The following is a 22,093-nucleotide window of genomic DNA, read 5'->3' on the forward strand; positions in this document are numbered from 1 at the left end:
AAGATATCTACAGTATGTTGTCAGTGAATTGTAACTTAATGAATAACTGACAGAACATCATAGTTGTTTTTAATTGTTCACTGAGTCGAGTATATTTGTTTTTTTTACGTTTAACACCTCAACCCCCCTTGTATTAGGTTGATATTAGGATGATATTCATGGCTCGCAAGGAAAACAAACATCATCATCATCATCACATCAGAAGAAGTCTTGAGTTAGTTAGCAGCTAAAGATTTCAGACAAATTCATCTAAAAGAACAAAAGCAAATCAACACAAAAACAAGAAGCATCAGTCTTAATGACTTAACCCCAGAAATACTTTTCATGACTAACACAGAAGAATCTAATTCTGGTTCACTCGAGTAATTTCTAATTTATTTCTTTGGACACAAAAGCACATGTTCAACATCACAATACTGTCAATGGAAAAGATTATTTAATACTTTAAGTGAAAAAGTTTAAAAGAAAACAATAATTAAACCTGGTTTGGAAATATTTGTAAAATGAAGAAAAAATAAATACAGCCAGTTTTTCCAGCAGCATGAGGATCAGGTGTAAACTGGGTCAGAGGTTCCTCAGAGTACCACCTGGGGCTGATTATATGATTTGATGAAGTATTTTTTAGGTTGTTGGGCCCAAACAGAATAACCTCTGTGTTGTCTGAATTAAAAATTAGAAAATGAAAAGACATCCAGACCTTTTTAAAATAGATGTAACAGTAAGAAAATACATTTATATTTCTCTATGCAGATGATGCAGTTCTATTTATTCCAGAACTGTTAATATTTTTTTAGTATTTAAGAGTTGATGTACGTTCCCAGCAGTCACCTAAAATAAGAGTCCTGTCCCACTCTTCTCACATGACCTGATCCCTTTTAATTTGCTGCCTTGGTTTTGTTTAATTGTTAATTATAAAGGTTTATAATTGTAGATACATCTGGAATGATTATAACAGTTTAATCAATCAAACGCTTCATAAAGACAGTCACATTGTTTCTGACCATTAATGTCATTATTCTAAATATTATTACTGTGATGAATACGTTATCTTACATTTCTTTCTAAAGTCACCATGGAGATCCTTTAAAAGCTTTTTTTTAATTTTTGTTAGTATCAACAGCACAAAAAGAGACTTTTACAAAACTAAACAAGACAACAACAGATGTGATGAACAGATCTTTATTATTAGCAGCCACAGAAACAACAATTAAACACAAGCAGGGAAATATTGATACTGAAATAAAGTCACTGTCAAATAAAAGAGAGCCAATGATTCAGAGAGCAGAGTTGGAGCAACAGCAGAGAAAAGCAGTGTCAAACTCAGGACTGGGAACACTGGTCTCTCCTGAGTCTCTCTGATACTGGACTCTGGGAGCCCTGGGAGGCCTCACAGGTCACAGAGCACATTGAACTCCACTGGTCTGCAGGGATCCTCAGGGTGCTGCTCCAGCTGTAGCGTCCGTCCTTCCCCAGCACCCCGGGACTCCTGATCTCCTCCCAGCTGCTGCTGCTGCTGCTGCTGCTGCCATCCACCTTCCAGGACAGAGTCCAGTCTGAGGGGTACCCCTTGTTGGCCAGACACATGACCGTAGCCTTTCCCTTCTTCAGCTCCTCACTGGAGGGGGGCAGCACCGTCAGCGTGGGCTGGACTCGACCCACTGGAGGAGGAGACAGAGACAATATAAAGAAAGTTGATACAAAGAGAAAAGAAACTCCACCTGTTGGTGGCAGCAGAGGATGGTGCTGGTTCTGCTGGTTTTCATCAGACTAGATCAAACTGGTCTTCAGGGTTTCACTTCCCTCTCTGAGCTCAGCAACCATGGCAACAGACAGGCATCACTGCTTGAACCATGACAACAGACAGGTTTCAGTAATAAAGATAAAAGGTTTCAAACAGGAAACTGTGACTTTAGTTTAATGAACAAACTTCAACATCAGTGTTCAACGATTCAAACGATGAATTGAAACAAGAGTCGGAGGCTTTTTATTAGATCTGCTCCAGTTTTAGTTTGAACCAAGTCTCTGAAGAGATGGTCTCCTCATTTCCACAGACATCACTACTAAAACCTCTTTAAAGGCTCAAATACTTTTTCCAGCTCCAAACATGAATCACAGCATTTGGTTCAATGAGCTACAGTCATATGATGATGCTCGTTGTTATAGAGAGGACGTTACATGTCATTCAATTCTTCAGTCTGGAAAGATGTTTGAGTAATACTGTAATACTTCTACATAAAAAAATCTAACAAAGATTATTAAACTATTTAGTTTATTTTAGGAACAAAATGGAATTTAAATGTAAATGAATGAAAGAATAATTAAAATACAGAAAGTTGAAGAACCGAAAACACAAATACTAATCAAAATAGTGTTTAAATGTAATTCTGAATAAGATTGAACTCAAAAATGTCAGGACAGATACTACAAGGAGAACAAAAGATTAATCTGACAGAATTTAATCTAAATCACAGTGAAGTCTGCAACAGTCAACAAAATATTTAATTTAACCTACAAACTAAAACATTTAAATAAACCTGTTTGTTAAAATACAACAGAATAAATGTTGAATTTGAGTTTATATAAAAGTTTAGAAGTCAAATGTACTTACAGTTAACATCCAGTCTGGTTCCTCCACCGAACGTGTACCACAGTGAAACAAACTGATGAAGTCGTCGTACAAAAACCTCTGACTGTAGAGAGACACGGCTCTCTGACTCTGAAACAAACAAACTCAACTAAAACAAATACTGTTCCTCAAAATATGTCTATTTTATTTAAAATGAACAAAAGTTGTAGATTATTTTTATAAATATTCACATTTTTATACATTTATATTTAAAAATTGATGAAAAACAAAAATGGATCCATCCGTCATCACTTTAAAGAAGACAGAACACAGTTCTTTAATTTGAATCATCAACAGAAAATAATGAGACACTGATGAGACATTTTTAATTAATCCAATAATAAACTTATTGATCCATTGATAAATCATCATGGTATTGATCCAAGTCCCTGTTGGAGTGGGTCAGAGCATTTCCATAGAGCCACTTTGCATCAGCAGCACCATGCTCCAGTGCTCTGGGAGAGTTTATAGTCCTGAGACTTGAACCCTGGATGACTGACAGCTGTCCTTCATGACAACAGAAGACACAGAAATCCTCCTCATCCAAAACATGACTCTGATCTCCGTCCTCATCTGGACTCTCCTCTGCTGCTGCTTCACAGGTAAAGTCCAGAGAATCCAACTCCTCTCCTCTATCAACATGTGTCCCTCTGAAATGAAGCCCACAAAACCATGATGCTGCTGCTTAATGTTGTTGTCTCTGTATCCTCAGAGTCCAGAGGTCAGGTCACAGTGACTCAGCCTGGAGCAGTGAGTTCTACTCTGGGAGGAACCGTCACATCAACTTGTAAATACAGTCAGAGTGTATACTGTTGACAGAAACAGAACCAAAGATCTTTTATCCTGGTACCAACAGAAAGATGGACGAAACTCCTAAACTTTTGATTTACTTGGCTGATCTGAGAGAATCAGGGATCCCAGATCGTTTTTCAGGCAGTGGATCAAAGACAGACTTCACTCTGACCATCAGTGGAGTTCAGGCTGAAGATGCAGCAGTTTATTACTGTCAGAGTGTTCATGAAATCAACAGTCAGTGGTTGTTCACACAGTGAAAAGTGGTCGTACAAAAACCTCCCTCAGTCAGACTGAACAGAAACTGAACTGACTGCTGCAGCTGGAAGCTACTGATACAGTTCACTGAGGACACACACACACACACACACACACACACACACACACACACACACACACACACGTAAAAATAACTCAAGTGACCACACTAATATCAGTCCTTTGTTTTAATAGAAGCAGAGAGACTTTAACTGCTAAATAAAGTTATCTAAAGTATGTTGTCAGTGAATTGTAACTTACTGAATAAGTGACAGAACATCATAGTTGTTTTTAAATGTTCACTGAAGCATCAGTCTTAATAACTTAACTCCAGAAATACTTTTCATGACTAACACAGAAGAATCTAATTCTGGTTCACTCGAGTAATTTCTAATTTATTTCTTAGGACACAAAAGCACATGTTCAACATCACAGTACTGTCAATGGAAATGATTATTTAATAGTTTAAGAGGAAAAGTTTAAAAGAAAACAATATTTTAACCTGGTTTGGAAATAGTTGTAAAATGAAGAAATATAAATACAGCGAGTTGTTCCAGCAGAATGAGGATCAGGTGTAAACTGGGTCAGAGGTTCCTCAGAGTACAACCTGGGGCTGATTATATGATTTGATGAAGTATATTTAAGGTTGTTGGGTCCACACAGAATAAACTCTGTGTCTGAATTAAAAATTAGAAAATGAAAAGACATCCAGACCTTTTTAAAATAGATGTAACAGTAAGAAAATACATTTATAGCTCTCTATGCAGATGATGCAGTTCTATTTCTTCCAGAACTGTTAATATTTTTTTAGTATTTAAGAGTTGATGTACGTTCCCAACAGTCACCTAAAGTAAGAGTCCTGTCCCACTCTTCTCACATGACCTGATCCCCTTTACTTTGCTGCCTTGGTTTTATTAAATTGTTAATTATAAAGGTTTATAATTGTAGATACATCTGGAATGATTATAACAGTTTAATCAATCAAACGTTCATAAAGACAGTCACACAGTTTCTGACCATTAATGTCATTATTCTAAATATTATTACTGTGATGAATACGTTATCTTACATTTCTTTCTAAAGTCACCATGGAGATCCTTTAAAAGCTTTTTTTATTTTTGTTAGTATCAACAGCACAAAAAGAGACTTTTACAAAACTAAACAAGACAACAACAGATGTGATGAACAGATCTTTATTATTAGCAGCCACAGAAACAACAATTAAACACAAGCAGCGAAATATTGATACTGAAATAAAGTCACCGTCAAATAAAAGAGAGACAATGATTCAGAGAGCAGAGTTGGAGCAATAGCAGAGAAAAGCAGTGTCAAACTCAGGACTGGGAACACTGGTCTCTCCTGAGTCTCTCTGATACTGGACTCTGGGAGCCCTGGGAGGCCTCACAGGTCACAGAGCACATTGAACTCCACTGGTCTGCAGGGATCCTCAGGGTGCTGCTCCAGCTGTAGCGTCCGTCCTTCCCCAGCACCCCGGGACTCCTGATCTCCTCCCAGCTGCTGCTGATGCTGCTGCTGCCGTCCACCTTCCAGGACAGAGTCCAGTCTGAGGGGTACCCCTTGTTGGCCAGACACATGATCATAGCCTTTCCCTTCTTCAGCTCCTCACTGGAGGGGGGCAGCACCGTCAGGGTGGGCTGGACTCGACCCACTGGAGGAGGAGACACAGACAATATGAAGAAAGTTGAAACAAAGAGAAAAGAAACTCCACCTGTTGGTGGCAGCAGACGAGGCTGGTGGTTCTGCTGGTCTTCATCAGACTAGATCAAACTGGTCTTCAGGGTTTCACTTCCCTCTCTGAGCTCAGCAACCATGGCAACAGACAGGCATCACTGTTGAACCATGACAACAGACAGGTTTCAGTAATAAAGATAAAAGGTTTCAAACAGGAAACTGTGACTTTAGTTTAATGAACAAACTTCAACATCAGTGTTCAACGATTCAAACGATGAATTGAAACAAGAGTCAGAGGTTTTTTATTAGATCTGCTCCAGTTTTAGTTTGAACCAAGTCTCTGAAGAGATGGTCTCCTCATTTCCACAGACATCACTACTAAAACCTCTTTAAAGGCTCAAATACTTTTTCCAGCTCCAAACATGAATCACAGCATTTGGTTCAATGAGCTACAGTCATATGATGATGCTCGTTGTTATAGAGAGGACGTTACATGTCATTCAATTCTTCAGTCTGGAAAGACGTTTGAGTAATACTGTAATACTTCTACATAAGAATAATCAAACAAAGAGAAACTATTAAACTATTTAGTTTATTTTAGGAACAAAATGGAATTTAAATGTAAATTAATTAAAGAAAAATTAAAATACAGACAGAAACATTTGATTTTAAGAAAGTTGAAGAACTGAAAACACAAATACTAATCAAAATAGTGTTTAAATGTAATTCTAATAAGATTAAACTCATAGAAATACGAAATGTCAGGACAGATACTACAACAGTCAACAAAATATTTACTTTAACCTACAAACTAAAACATTTAAATAAACCTGTTTGTTAAAATACAACTGAATAAATGTTGAATTTGAGTTTATATAAAAGTTCAAATGTACTTACAGTTAACATCCAGTCTGGTTCCTCCACCGAACGTCCACCACAGTGAAACAAACTGATGAAGTCGTCGTACAAAAACCTCTGACTGTAGAGAGACACGGCTCTCTGACTCTGAAACAAACAAACTCAACTAAAACAAATACTGTTCCTCAAAATATGTCTATTTTATTTATTAATGAACAAAAGTTGCTGATTATTTTCATAAATATTCACATTTTTATACATTTATATTTATAAATTGATGAAAAACAAAAATGGATCCATCACTTTAAAGAAGACAGAACACAGTTCTTTAATTTGAATCATCAACAGAAAATAATCAGACACTGATGAGACATTTTTAATAAATCCAATAGTAAACTGATTGATCCATTGATAAACATCATCATCATAGTATTGATCCAAGTCCCTGTTGGAGTGGGTCAGAACATTTCCATAGAGCCACTTTGCATCAGCAGCACCATGCTCCAGTGCTCTGGGAGAGTTTATAGTCCTGAGACTTGAACCCTGGATGACTGACAGCTGTCCTTCATGACAACAGAAGACACAGAAATCCTCCTCATCCAAAACATGACTCTGATCTCCGTCCTCATCTGGACTCTCCTCTGCTGCTGCTTCACAGGTAAAGTCCAGAGAATCCAACTCCTCTCCTCTATCAACATGTGTCCCTCTGAAATGAAGCGCACAAAACCATGATGCTGCTGCTTTATGTTGTTGTCTCTGTATCCTCAGAGTCCAGAGGTCAGGTCACAGTGACTCAGCCTGGAGCAGTGAGTTCTACTCTGGGAGGAACCGTCAACATCAACTGCAGAGTCAGTCCACAGGTTGGTGTGGGATCATCAAGTGGTAAAGAGCTTTTAGCCTGGTACCAACAGAGAAATACTGACGTCCCTAAACTACTCATTAAATATGTTAAAGAGCGACAATCAGGGATTCCAGATCGTTTTTCAGGCAGTGGATCAAACTCTGACTTCACTCTGACCATCAGTGGAGTCCAGACTGAAGATGCAGCAGTTTATTACTGTCAGAGTCAAAAAAATATCAACAGTCAGGAGGTGTTCACACAGTGAAATATCATCGTACAAAAACCTCCCTCAGTCAGACTGAACAGAAACTGAACTGACTGCTGCAGCTGGAAGCTACTGATACAGTTCACTGAGAACACACACACACACACACACACACACACACACACACACACACACACACACACACACACACACACACACACACACACAGGTTTTTAATTACCTACAAACATTTTTCTACATATGTCCATTTTCATTATTCCCATTCTCATAAAGTTTTGTACAGAACCAAAAACATCTGTTCACTTCTCAAAATGACAGATGATGTTCAACGTTCTGTTTCTGTGCATCGTCTCTCACATGAAGTCAGTGAGTCAGTTCCCCCTGGTGTGTTTACTGTGTGATACCTTTTATTGTTATAACAGTTGATTCACACATTCGTCTGTTCGTCTTCTGCTACTGTACTATTAGGAATCTTATTGTTGACTGAAATCTTTCATTCAAACACAGTTTGTGTTTATTTGATGACAGACGAACTGAGCAGACGAGGACAAGTCTCAAAGACAGACAGACAGTTCCAGAGGAGGGACAACATATTAAATACAGGCATGAAGAAAAGAGACGACTGCTGTAAGACTGAGTGTAAGACAGGTGACAGTGAACAGGTGATAGACCGAACCTAGGGTGAGACTCTCTTGTGAAAACTGGGCTTCAGGATGGAACCAGATTCACCACAATGATGTTCTGCTATGATGGAGAACCAGTGGAACCAGCAGCATTGACCTTCTTCCATCTCTTGTCCATGTTAAACTAATGATCCTCTTGTGTTTGGATGTTGATCATCTTTGTCCAAACTGGATTTGTCTCAGTAACCCTTCTCCTCTGTTTCATGGTTTCCAGGTTCATCAGGTGACATCGTCCTGACTCAGACTCCTGGAGCTTTGTCTGTTGTTTCAGGACAAACTGTTAATATCAGATGTAAATCCAGTTATAGTACTAGCTACTTTCACTGGTACCTTCAGAAACCTGGAGAAGCTCCTAAACTCCTGATTTATTCAGCTACAACTCGTCAGTCTGGAATTTCAGATCATTTCAGTGGAAGTTATTCTGGTTCTGACTACACTCTGACCATCAGTAGAGTTCAGGCTGAAGATTCAGGAGTTTATTATTGCAGACATGGTTACGGACATGTGGACAAAGTAAAACAACGTGGTACAAAAAACTCTCTCAGCTGCAGAGGAACTGATCTGAAATCTGCACTGAAACTAAAACACTGAAGGTTTGACATTTACTGTCCACTTAATAGAAGTAGTACTGTAATACTTTAATATCTGACTGATTAAATACTAAACTAAACTAAATGTTAAACTAATTGATTTAGGAACACGCTGAGTAAATATTACTGCTTCTGAAATACCCTCATGTACAGTGAAGCATGTACCATGGGAACGTTACACTTACTGACCAACTTGATGATGACAAGACACTAGAAAACACATCGTCAGTTTACTGCATGTGATGTATGTAAAGAGAAAATTGCTTCTTCAGAGCAGAATAAGTGATTTGATGTTCTTCATGATGAAGGTCAACAACAACGACTGGGTTTATAGACGATGGAACGATCAGTTAGGGGATCTGGGATGGCGAAAACACAACACAGCAACAATCAGGACGTGGTTTTAAGCTGATATAACTTCACCTATACCGAACTACATGACTTCAGACTGAAGACTGAAACGAACATTCAATTACCTCACAGTCTCCAGCTCTACCACATGAGGGCACCAACATGCTGATAGTTCTCCTCTAACGTGGGTCAGCTGTCTTTACTCACAGTTTAGTCCTGTAGTGAAGTAGTAGAGTTAGAAGAAAGTGAGTTTGAAGTTCATGTGCAGCTTCAGTCCAGAATTCAGTTTGTCATCAGTTTTCAAACATGAGAACTTGATGAATGATCTGTCATATTCTCTGACTTTCATCTGTAATTAAATGGTTTTTATTCTCCACAGTCTGACTGGACTGAATGTGAACTGAACTGATCAGATGATGAGAGATGGAAACAGAAACAGGTCAAGACAGAGTTTCCTGGTCACCACTCACGGTCCAACGTGTGACTGTGGGATAGTGGGTTTGACTGGACTCTGTTAGCTCCACACAAACATACAGTGAAGGTCTGAAGGTCTGTTTCAGATAGTCCAAAGTTAAAGACAATACTCTGATTTTCTATTAATAAACAGTTTAATGAATCCTCTCACTCGACAATCCAGACTGAAGAAAGGAGAACCACAACTACACACAACTACAACCACACATTACCCACCTCGAGTGTGTTTTTTTCCTCGTGACTACACAGTCAGTCTAAAGTAATCCAACAATATAAAAAGACGCATATCTGCTGGTTTTATTGCTGCTACTTCCTCAGTGTGTGAAGGAGGCAGAGGGCTTACCACGAAACACCGACAGCAGCATCAGCAGAGTACAGCAGAGTACTACGTTACTGTCTTTACATCTACTATAACTGTTAGTACAGTTACTACTACTACTAGAGTAGAACTTCCACAGCACAGTAGTTCAAGTGCAGCGAGATGTCCTCAGATATTTATACCAAACCAGATTTATCAACCAAGGTGAGATACAACAGAAAGGTGGAGGAAGATGGAGAGAAGTGGCAGGAAAGAGAGGTGGATATCTACGTGAGTTCAGGCAGCATCAGTGACGAGCAAACTGGTTTTCAGGATGGAGGTAAGACACATTCGTCTTATTTGTGATTGCGTGTGCATTTGATCATGACAGACGTGTCAGGCGCTGTGCTCAGATACAGATCACCACACCTCTTCCTCTGTTTCTGTCCCTGTAGCATGAACATATGTTCTCCTGCTGTTCTTTAGAGTTACTTGGACCATGTTCTGCTGTTTAAAGCTTCATTCCTGTGGGTTATGATGTCATTTATTTGACCAGAGAGAAGTTTGAGGAAGCAAAATTTAACGAGTCCAAAGAAAAACCACATGACAGAGAAAGACACCGTGTAGCATGTCAGCGTCTGCTGACTCCCAGTATCATCATAGAGTCAAGAGACAGTCTGAACAGCCTCACTGTGTTCATATACATATAAATAGTCAGTGTGGTTTCTACGTGTGTTTAAATGATGAGTGTTACCTGGTGCCACCACAACCACAGAGCCACTGAGCAGTAATATGATGATGCACCTTTGTCTGTAGGACCTCACACTCACAGGAAGTCTCTGAGAGGAGCTGCTCTGTGTCTCGGAGTGCTGAGTCTGCTGATGACGGCTGGGATCATCGTCCTGTCCACACTCTGTAAGATCAACCAGCTCGGAGCTGCAACTTAGCAGCTAATACTAAACCAGACATGAAGCTTTTCAATTAAAAACCTGAACTGAAACAAAACCAGTTTGTCTGTGAAGCACAACTTTACAATGAATGCTGCTTCAACACGTCTGCTGAAACTCTTATTGGTGTTATTGGTGGACGTCGGGTTCCTGTTTTAATGCGTTTACCGTGTGACATTGCAGGTAAATTAGAAAAAGACGAGCTAAGCAGCAATTACAGTCAGTCCCAGGATTATATAAAGAAGCTCGAGGACATCATCGCAGGTAAGAAGTGTTAGACAGTCTGTAACTGTGTACTGATTATAATTCAATGTTGACTTAAAACTCATGTTTCACATTTAGGGAAGTCGTGTCCTGAAGGTTGGAAGAGATTCAGATGCAGCTGTTACTTTAAATCCACTGAGAATAAAACCTGGTCTGAGAGCAGAACAGACTGTGAGAGCAGAGGATCAGATCTGGTGATGATCAACAGCAAAGAGGAACAGGTGATCATTCAAACCTGTAGTTTCATTTTACCTGATATTTAAAAGCTTGTTTAGTTTTTCTACCTTTGTTGAGGTTACTGAACATTTGCAGCTTCTTGTTTTTTACAAGTACAGTCGACTTTGAATAATTCATGAGGAAGATGCAGGATTGAAACAGAAAAACACTTTTATATATTTAATATATAAATATATATATATTTCCAAATGTTCTTGTTTGAGAAAAAAAAAACAGAAGAAACGTTTAATCTTTTGATGAACATTTAAGACTTGACATGAATATGGAAATGTTTTGCAAACCTGAGTGTCTGCGACTCCAGAGGCTTCTGTCAGAAGAAAGTCCTGAAGATATCTGTAACTTCACTGCAGCAGATGAACTGAATCATAAAGAGAGAAATGATTAATGTCTCTGTTTAAATATTAGGACTTTGTTTCTGAGCTGTTTAAGACTGAAGAGTCCTGGATTGGTCTACGGACGATAGAGAACAAAAACACATCCACAGGATACGAGTGGGAATGGGTGGATGGATCCAGGATGACTGTCGACATGTGAGCCAACTTTCTCTCCTCTGATGTTAATAAAGTTAAGAATGTACAGTTCTGTGCAAAAGCATTCAGACTGATAGTTAAAGTTCAAAAGTTCAGCCTTTGATAAGTTGTAGTCAGGTTTTAAACAGTAAGTAGTGAAATGACTCCTCTTGGTTTAACTGTACTTGATGTTAAACATGAAAACCAAAGAACTGTTTTAAAGGTATCTACAGAGCGCTGTGTACAACCAGAACAACAACATGTAGTATTTTATTTCTCCCACAGATTCTCAGCAAGACAACTGAAAAGTCCCACAGAGCTGTTTGTTGTATCATGCTGTGATCAACAAGGACATTTTAAATATTATGGATATAAAGGTGGTGATGTTAGAGCCTGGATCTGTGAGAAATAGATTTCCAGCTTCTCCTGATGACACCTGAGAGGTGTTTGTAGTGTTGGATGAAGCTGTTTGTTAAACTCTGAAATGTTCTACATGATCCTCAGAGTCATCTCCCATTTGTTCCCTTGTTCATTCTGTGTCACATGTTCAATCCTCTTGATGATACAGATATTGTCCCTCTGTGCTCTATGGTGCAGACAGAGTAGTGGGGTTGGAAGTGGTCCACACAACAACTCCATGTGACCTTACTGACTCTGTAGTCCCACAAAGTGTTGAATAAAAGTCACCTGCAGGTCGTCTTTACTTTGGTTTATTAATGTTAAATATTACACTCCTATAAAACGTAAGTGGACAAATGTCAAAAACATTTCTGTGGGAACGTAATCACATGTTCTGTTTACATAATGATCACATGTGATTTAAACGACAAGTTGTAATTAGGTTGATATTTAATAGATCAATGAAATGTTTTTGTGGTTCAACATCACAGCACTGGATTAAAGTCAGGTGTGGGCTGCATTAATAGACCTGAATCAATGTACAGCCGACGACTGTAAACACACAAGTCTCAGAAACATTTTCAGCACAACCTGTGTTTCTAAATGTCTTTAAAATGGGTTTGAACATGGATCATATGTTCTCAACAGATAAATAACACACACACATATAAACTTTGTGTTAAAGTATCTGTGCTTTGTGCTGCTAAATTTTATATTAAATAATAAAGTTAATTTAAATATCTGTTTTCAGATCACAGTAGTTTTCACAGTGATCTGTCCGACAGCTGTGAACCACTGAACCACAACATGGCCGTGCTGATGCTGTGGTTGATCAGTGTGGGCTGTTGTTGTCGGGTCAGGGGTCGACAGACAGATGAAGTAAAACCTTGTTATCGTAGCATCAGTTCGTGATTCATCAACTGTCAAATGTTAACTTCAATAAAACAGTTTCAGTGTCACTTTGAGCGGCTGAACAGAAAACATTTCCTGTTTTGGACGTGGGGCCCCTGTTAGCTCAAGTACAGCTTTGCTGACAGAAAACCTTTTATTCCCAAACTACAAACTTTCTTATTTGATAATTATTTTATTATATATTATTATATATAATATTATGTATTATATATATATATATATATATATATATATATATATATATATATATATATATATATATATATATATATATATATATATATATATATATATATATATATATTATATTTTATTTCTCTTCATGTCCATAAAACTGGACACTGAAAAAAAAACCCACAAGCTGAAGTTATTTTTATCTGAGACAGTGAAATGAATAAAGGGATGTTTATGTTAATATTTTTACTCGTACTTCCTCAGCGTCGTCTCAACCAGACAGAAAACTAACCACAGCAGCACCAAATCACTATTACTGTCTTTACCAGTACTGTACTGTCATATTAAAGTTGTACTGCAGCTGATCAACACAGAACAACAAGATGTCGTCAGATCATTACAACAGAAAGGTGGAGGAAGATGGAGCTCAGTGGAAGGAGGTGGAAATCTACGAGTGTGCAGGTGGTGCCGGAGATGATCCAACTGGTTTTCAGTCACAGGAAGGAGGTAAGTGATGGGATCTCCCTCTGTTGCCAGTTAGTTCCACTCTGTTTCTGATCCCAGTGAGCTGCAGCTCACACATTCATCTGTTTCTACATCAACATGAACAGAACCAACATGTTCCTGCTGGTTCCTGTTCTGATGTTGTTCTGCTGGGTTAAAACCTTTGGTTCACTGTTTTTTTACATTTCTACTAAAACATTTCACTGAGATCTGTTGAAGCATCAAATATAGTAACAGAAAGCACGAAGAGCAGCGACAGACAGGAAGAAGAAATGTGAAGTGTTGAACTTCAGACAGCGTGAAGACCAAGACTGATCAGGACACTGACCAGTGATACTGTAGTCAAAGAAAAATGAATCAGTGGGACGGACGGAGCCGGACATGGCAGCCACACCGTCTGACCGGGGACTCTGTAAAGTGCAAGTGTTCCATCAGTGCAGAGCATTTAATAAACCTCTGTGTTCTGTCTGTAGGACCTCACACTCAGATTAGTATGTGGGGCTCCAGTCTGTCACCCTGTCTCATCAAACATCTTTTCCTGTGTGCAGCCGTGTGTTTATAAAAGTGGTTTCATAAAAACAGTTCAGTTTCACAAACTGAAGTCATTTTATTTTGCACACATCTGCAGGTTTTCTAGCTGCTACTTCCTCAGTTCTCTCTAAACCAGACATCGAGGGCTGACCACAAAACCCCGACAGCAGCACCAGTACAGCAGATATTACTATAAAAGTACTAGACTAGACCAGACTCGAGCACAGTAGCCGGTCCAAATAGGAAATCCAGATGCATATCTACGCAAATACAGAAGATTTCAGAGCTGATCGAACAGGTTTTCAGTCTCAGGGAGGAGGTAGGTGGTGTTTTTTTGGCAGGTGTGGTTAAATCATGTTGGTCTGGTTCAACCACACACTGCTCAGTTTTTTGATCCCAGCACGTTCTGCAGACTTCATGAACCAGCATGTTCTGCTTCTTCTTCTTCTGATGAACTTTGAAATGTATTTCAGTGTTTAGGAATCTTTGCTATTGAATCATTTAACTGTTCGATCTGTGGAAACACAAAATGTGGCGACAACAGTTTTATAGCAGAAAGTGCAAAGAGCGACCACATAACAGGAAGAAGTGTGAAATGCAGCATGACCGGGTCTGTTGAACGTCAGCCAGGATCATACAGAGTCTGAGGAGTCTGAGTTATAGCGAGGCCACGACTTCATCAGATGATGTGATGTATTTATAATTACTATGAACAAATAGGAGAGACTGAGTGTTCGTGTTCGTGTGCATTGAACAGGCAGCTACAACATGTGCACACTGATAAACCAGACGTGTTCTATCAGTGCAGATCATTTAATAACCCTCCTCTGTGTTCTGTCTGCAGGACCTCACACTCACAGAACGTCTCTGAGAGGAGCTGCTCTGTGTCTCGGAGTGCTGAGTCTGCTGATGACGGCTGGGATCATCGTCCTGTCCACACTCTGTAAGATCAACCAGCTCGGAGCTGCTGAAATAACTTTAAACAGATCTCATGTAAAACAGGACAAAGATCCAGAGTCCAGCTTCTGTATCAAATCTTTGTAGTTGAGTCAGTACGAGACTTCATCAGTGTGAGATCTAAAAGTTAAGACATGGCAGGTGTTATAGTTCTAGTTGAACCACAGACATTTGATGTTCTTCGTCTGTTGTTCTTGTTTCCATCAGATTTTTCAGTCACATTTGAAAACGAGCAGCTTCAGACCAGATTCAACAACCTGAGCATCAACTACACTCTGCTCCAGGACAAACTGTCCAGTATGTTGTGAACAAATCTGTCCAAAAATATCTGAACGTGAATGTTTCTGTTTTGCTTTTACCTAAAATAAAAAAGTTCTTGTCTCTCTCAAGATGTGTCAGTCGAATTCAACCAGCTACAGGATGAATTGAACAAACTGAAAATAAAAACTAAAGGTGAGAGATGTTTTAAAACTAACATCAACATGAAGCTAATTAAATATATGAACTGTTAATGGATTATTTCTGTTGATAAGGATCAAGAGTGATCCAGTGTTAACGCACTAATGATCCTGACAGAGGAAAAACTGAAACTGTTGTTTCACTTTAAGGGAAGTTTTGTCCTGAGGGATGGACGAGGTTTGGATGCAGCTGTTACTTTAAATCCACTGAGAGGAAAATCTGGTTTGAGAGCCAATATGACTGTTTGACCAGAGGATCACGTCTGGTGATGATCAACAGCAAAGAGGAACAGGTGAGTGTGTTCGTCCCACAGTCTGTCCTCATCATCATCATCATCAGAGCTGGAGCTGGTGCTTCAGATGATGGACACGTCTGTGCCTCCGTCTCAGACACAAGATAAACAGTGAATTACAAATAGAGACATGATTATTGTCTGTAAATTGAAACAACTCAAACAGTGATGTGTGAATTATTCTGTAAATTAGGAATTTGTCACTAAGCTGAATATGAATGAGGACTCCTGGATCGGTCTAAAGTCAAATAGAACATCAGCCGTGTGGGAATGGGTGGATGGATCGACGCTGACGGAAACGTGAGACAGCTTTTCTTATAGTTTTTTTTTTTTTTCTTTGGTCAGAGTTCAGATTGTCAGATGTGTCAGCTGCTCTGAATCTTCAGACAGAGACAAAAACCCCTGAAACACACGAACCAACAAGTCTTCTCCTCGTGTACAGACGTTTGTTTAAACTGTTTGACTTCTTCTAACTTTAAGAGGTCACGTTTTCTTCATCTCTGGTGTTAAAATAACATTAGTTATCTTACATTGAAGTAGTAGTAACATCTGCACCTGACAGTTCATTCAGTCATGGAAGATGACGTTGCATTCTGCACTCTCACCAATTGATGCTGACGAATCTTCTTTTACACGTTGAACATTTAAAGCTTTAGAAAACACTACTAAGCTCGAGCAGTTTAGAAAATCAGGGAGAGAGAAACTGTTTGTGGAGTGTGAGCAGAGCGAGGAGCTTTGATTACAACAGACGGACACAACCAGTGTCTGTAAAGAATTAAATCCTCAAACATGACAACAACCAGCTGTGTCCTTCTGGTTTCTAACGGTACTTCATTTGTCCTCAGGTTCTGGGCAGAGGGACAGTCACGAGCTCCCAACAACTGGTACTTTGCAGCTTGTTGTGACCGAACAGGAAAATGGACACAAAGCATCAGCTTTGATAATCAGAAGAAAAACTGGATCTGTGAGAAAAAGATTTCCAGGTCCAGCTGAATACAGAGACGTGTTGGTACTGTGGGAAGAAGCTGTTTAACTGAACTAATGATCAAACCTGATCAGGACTCATGCACAGAGTCTGTGGAGATCTAGAAACTCCTGTCATGTAGGGGTTAGGGTTAGAGCTGAATGACAGGAACGTGTAGCAGCAGATGAACTGCTGTTTTTAGCAGTGGTGCAGGTTTTCCCTCTTATCTGGATCCAGACGCTGGATTCTGGACTGGTGGTTATTACCAGTGTTAACAGTGGGTTTGTTTTGTCCACAATCTGTTGAGTTAATTCTTTAATAAATCCACATATTCTGGGTAAAAATCACTGTGAATGTTTTCTACAGCTGCCTACTGAACAACAGCAGCAGCATTGAACCTTGTAAAGTGTTGCTGAACAAGAAAACTTGTTTCCTTCAGTTCACACTTCAGACTTCCTGTGTCAGAAACACAGCTCATCAACTGGCAGAGCTGAGCTGTGAGTCAGTTTTATTAGACATGGTCCAGTCGAATATTAATACAGTCCAATGAGATATTAATGTTGTTGTTGGAATAAGACGACAGCGCAGATAGAAATGATCTTTATTCAGTAGTTACTGCAGTAAACTAGTGGTAGTAACTGGTAGATTTCAGCTGCTACTTCCTTGATGTTCTCTGAACCAGACCTGACCACAAAACTCTCAGCAGCTTCAGCTCAGTGTATATATATATATATACACCACTGATCAGACAAATACTGTGGCTGTAGTAGTGTTGTCACATTAACGTTTCACTGCAGCACAGTCACTGAACTGAACTCAGTGCAACAACATGTCATCAGATACTTATTACAATCAATATCTACACGAGAAGATGGGATACAGTGAAAAGGTGGAGGAAGGTGGAGAAGAGTGGCAGGAAACAAACATGAATATCTACATGAATGAAGACGACTTCAGAGAGGATCAAACACAGGAAGACGGTGAGTGATTAGGATGAACCAGTAATATACTATAATATATATATATATATACATATATATATATCAGTTTGAGTTTGGGTGGGTGTTTCTATCACTTCTCACTGATCTGATGTGTGGACCCTGGATTTCTCCTCTGTTTAGTCTCAACATGTGCTGTGCTGGTGTTTTCTGTAGTTAGTTGTTCTTCCAACAACATTTAGAGCAGCAGGATTCATTTTAAGACTATTTCACTGTTTTAAGTAACATTTAATTCACCAGCACCGTTCATCAGCTCTGTTCATGACAGTTTTATAACAGGAAGTAGAAAGTTCCAAAACAGGAAGAGAGGACGCTCAGCATGATGTGTCTGTTGAGAGAGACTGTGAGAGGGTCAGCAGCACAATTTAATTTACCCACAGCACGACCTCCTGACAATGACCTTTCTATGTAAAATAATGTTGTTTTATATTATGTTGGGATGCAGAATAACATGAACAGAAAGCAAAGCAGTGATCTCATTAAAAGAAACCGTAATTGGGTTGTAGTTACTAATAACTGTGAAAATGCATGTGACTGTCTATAGTTAACCTCCTCTGTGTTCTGTCTGTAGGACCTCACACTCACAGAACGTCTCTGAGAGGAGCTGCTCTGTGTCTCGGAGTGCTGAGTCTGCTGATGACGGCTGGGATCATCGTCCTGTCCACACTCTGTAAGATCAACCAGCTCACATGATGCAGTTTTCATAAGTGTTTAATGTACAGTAACTATAGGTACAGATGACTGACAGACTGATGATCTGTTCTTTTAGTCTGTTTCTTGTTTTCCTGTGTTTCCTTCAGATGTTTCGGTCACACTGAAAAATGAGCAGCTCAGCATCTTTAACGAGCAGCTACAAATAAAATTCAACAACCTGAGCAACAGTTACAAACTGCTCCAGGACAAAGTAGCAGGTACATTTTAAAACAAGAAATCTAATAGGAAAGAACAAGAACAGTGGAAGGACAGAGGTACAGTTCTCATCAACATACATCCGAACAACATGAAATCTTTTCCCTTCAAGGTAAATGTCCTGAAGGATGGACGAGGTTTGGATGCAGCTGTTACTTTAAATCCACTGAGAAGAAAACCTGGTCTGAGAGCAGAACAGACTGTAGGAGAAGAGGATCAGATCTGGTGATGATCAACAGCAAAGAGGAACAGGTGAGGGCCTCTGGATCTGGATCTGGATCTGATCTGGGTCCATCTCCCTTTTTTTTTATTGTACATTAACTCTTTTTTTAAGATATTTTTACATGACTCAATCTTTTTTGTAAAATCTACAGTTTAAACTTTATTCTGTTCTGTTTATTTATTATTAGGATTTTGTCTCTAAGCTGAATAATAATGAAGAGTCCTGGATCGGTTTATGGACGACAAAGAACAATGGGACAACAGAACTTCAATGGGAATGGGTGGACGGATCCCAGCTGACAGAAACGTGAGTCTGTTTTTGTTTCTATTCTATTAAAGTCTGTTAGAAACTAACAGAAACATGGAAAATGTGAAACAGCAGCACGTTAGATCAATTTAAACAGGAACAAGCTGAATATGACCATTAGTCCCAGGGACGGATTAAGAGAGCAGCTTTACAACCAGTTTCTCCTGCTGGTCGACTGAGGTACTGCAACAACAATCGTGTGTATTCAGGAATCAGGAAGATGGAAAATGTTTGTGTCAGTTTGAGAAGAGTGAGGAACTTAGATTGAAATGAATTGATGTCATCTCTAAGTCCTTCAGTGCAGTTTTCATAACATATCTGGTACAAGTATCCTTTGTGCTCTGAGTTGTCTGTAAATGACTTTAAATTATTTACTGAACATATGAAATATACAAAGGTTTTATTTTAATGATCAGGAGTTTCAGTCCAGTCTGTTAATTAACAATTTCTTATTTGTTCCACAGGTTCTGGGCAACAACAGATTTGAAAACACCCACAGTCCCATCGTATGCAGTCTGCTGTGATCATCAAGGAAAATGGAAACAAGGAGGACAAAATTTTAAGTATTATAAGACCTGGATCTGTGAGAAATAGATTTCCAGCTTCACCTGATGACAGAGAGGTGTTTGTAGTGTTGGATGAAGCTGTTTGTTAAACTCTGAAATGTTCTACATGATCCTCAGAGTCATCTCCCATTTGTTCCCTTGTTCATTCTGTGTCACATGTTCAATCCTCTTGATGACACAGATATTGTCCCTCTGTACTGGAGAAAATTGTCGCAGAACAATTAATAGAACATGGCAGGGAAGGCAGCAATGTGTTAAGGTTGGGGGGAGTTAAATCTAATTTCTATACTAATGACATGGGAGAGCCACAAGGGTCAGTATTAGGACCACTATTTTTTACAATGTACATTAATGACCTGCCGGACTGTTGTGAGGGTGTCAACTGCCAGCTATATGCTGATGACACAGTTATTTATGTGTCTGCTGAAACCTCCACTCTTACCGGGCATCGCTTGACACAGGCTCTACCTAATGTTTCAAAGTGGATTGAATTATCGCACCTAACTTTAAATGTCCAAAAAACAGTTTCAATGTGTTTTTCCATAACTACAAGACCCTCTCACAGTAACTTTCAGGTACATTTAAACAATGAAAGTCAGTGAAACAAAATATTTGGGTATTGTTCTCGATAAAAACCTTAAATTTCAAAATCTATGAAAATGTAAGAAAGTCAAATAAACTTGAACTGCTTCCGTTTTATCAGAAGGGAGTTATTTTATCAAGCGGCTCTGTTCTATATACATGAAAAGATTTTTTCACATCTTTCATAATGCATCACAACATGGTCTCAAGTCTCTCATTCTATTGTACAGTTATCTCACTGTACAATCAATCCATTAAAGTATTAGATAAGAAACCTATGAGGTGGCAAAACTGTGAAATAATAAAGAAGCACAAGATGTTTACCTTTGAAAACTTTGTTAATTTTAGTAAATTGAAGCTGGTTTTTAAATGTGTGGACAATCATGTGTCACCACTGTTCACAGCTCTTATTGTCAGGCGTCAGAGCTCATTTAGACCATCCACTCGAGCCTCAGTCAGTGGGGACTGTATAGTCCCTAAATTCAGAACATCTTTTGGATAATCCACTTTCTCCTTTGTAGGATCTGAACTGTGGAACTCTCTCCCAACTAACCTTAAATCATGGACTGATATTAACATCTTTAATAGAGAATTAAAACAGTGGTTGAAGTCGGAACAGACTTGTTCACACAATCGTCTTAATATATAAAAAAGGTTTTAACGTGTTTGCATTGTGTTTAATGTACTGATAATTAATTACTTGTATTTGTATTTTGTAGTATTTGTCGTACATTGTTAAATGGTATTTTGTATTGTGTAATCTATCCTTTCGAAAAGCCCCCTACGGACTGGTGTTGGAAATTAGCACATGTGCTAACACACCTAATCAATACCTCTGGTTGTCCAACGTACTTGTGATGTGCATATTAAATAAAAAGGTTCTGATTCTGATTCTGATTCTGATTCTGTGCTCTATGGTGCAGACAGAGTAGTGGGGTTGGAAGTGGTCCACACAACAACTCCATGTGACCTTACTGACTCTGTATCCCACAAACTGCCTGAACTTCATCTGTTGTGCATATTGTTAAGAAATAATGAATAAACTCAGATTTCAAAACTACTTTTCATTCTTCTTCTTGTCTTAACATCAAGAGAACAACCGGATCCGACTCAAAATGAAACTCTGTGGGTGTTACAGTTACAACATGACAGGAGACTCACAGCGAGAACACGCTTCCTGTGGAGGAACAGTCATATTTCCATTAACCTGCTCTCGTTGCATCATGTCTCTCCAACACCGTTGACGGTGGAACAGTCTGCAAAGCAGCTGAATCCAGACTGAACAAACCAACATTTCGAAGCTGATAAAACACAAAGTGATGGTTAGAAGAACGTGTAAAACTGTTTTCTAATAAGTGAACAGCAGTAACCTCAAACAAACACCTCTTGTAGCTGTGAACGTTTAACATTAAAGACATGAAAAGATGATGACTGGTCGTGTTTTATCAGCTTAGAAATATTATATTTATTAAAATGTGTGACCTTGATGAAGAACTTGCTGTGTTATTCAAGTATGTTAAAAAGAAGCGGAGGAGGAAGTGGTTGGAGCTGTGCACTAAACGTGTTGCAGAGTTTCAAGAATGAAGAGTCACACAGGTCTGAGCAGAGCTGAACCACTACAATGACGTCATTTGGTGAAGTGTGAGTCAACTTCTGCAGGAGGAATGATCA

General features: G+C 39.0%; 2 protein-coding genes and 1 gene segment (V, D, J or C); all 3 read left to right on the forward strand.

Moving 5' to 3' along the window:
• The first annotated feature begins 6,832 nt into the window (after positions 1–6,832).
• LOC113153569 lies at positions 6,833–7,332 on the forward strand. The segment is given in 2 exon segments: positions 6,833–6,884; positions 6,995–7,332. Coding segments are annotated over 2 exon segments (390 nt in total).
• Positions 7,333–9,582: 2,250 nt separating this feature from the next.
• On the forward strand, positions 9,583–17,192 carry LOC113153570. The gene is made up of 13 exons (XM_026347258.1): positions 9,583–10,029; positions 10,506–10,604; positions 10,820–10,900; positions 10,979–11,121; positions 11,543–11,667; positions 11,932–12,055; positions 13,500–13,638; positions 15,011–15,109; positions 15,331–15,420; positions 15,514–15,576; positions 15,732–15,874; positions 16,068–16,174; positions 16,720–17,192. Exons 1-13 carry the CDS (start codon positions 9,873–9,875, stop codon positions 16,865–16,867), a joined length of 1,518 nt encoding a protein of 505 aa, XP_026203043.1. The 5' UTR covers positions 9,583–9,872; the 3' UTR covers positions 16,868–17,192.
• A 407-nt stretch (positions 17,193–17,599) lies between these two features.
• On the forward strand, positions 17,600–21,482 carry LOC113155243 (CD209 antigen-like protein E). The gene is made up of 6 exons (XM_026349860.2): positions 17,600–17,818; positions 18,408–18,506; positions 18,637–18,747; positions 18,858–18,997; positions 19,156–19,274; positions 19,739–21,482. The coding sequence occupies exons 1-6, from the start codon at positions 17,668–17,670 to the stop codon at positions 19,866–19,868; spliced, it is 750 nt and encodes a 249-aa protein (XP_026205645.1). The 5' UTR covers positions 17,600–17,667; the 3' UTR covers positions 19,869–21,482.
• The last annotated feature ends 611 nt before the right edge of the window (positions 21,483–22,093 follow it).

This window comes from Anabas testudineus, chromosome 11 (genome assembly GCF_900324465.2).
Source record: "Anabas testudineus chromosome 11, fAnaTes1.2, whole genome shotgun sequence".
Lineage (NCBI taxonomy): Eukaryota > Metazoa > Chordata > Actinopteri > Anabantiformes > Anabantidae > Anabas > Anabas testudineus.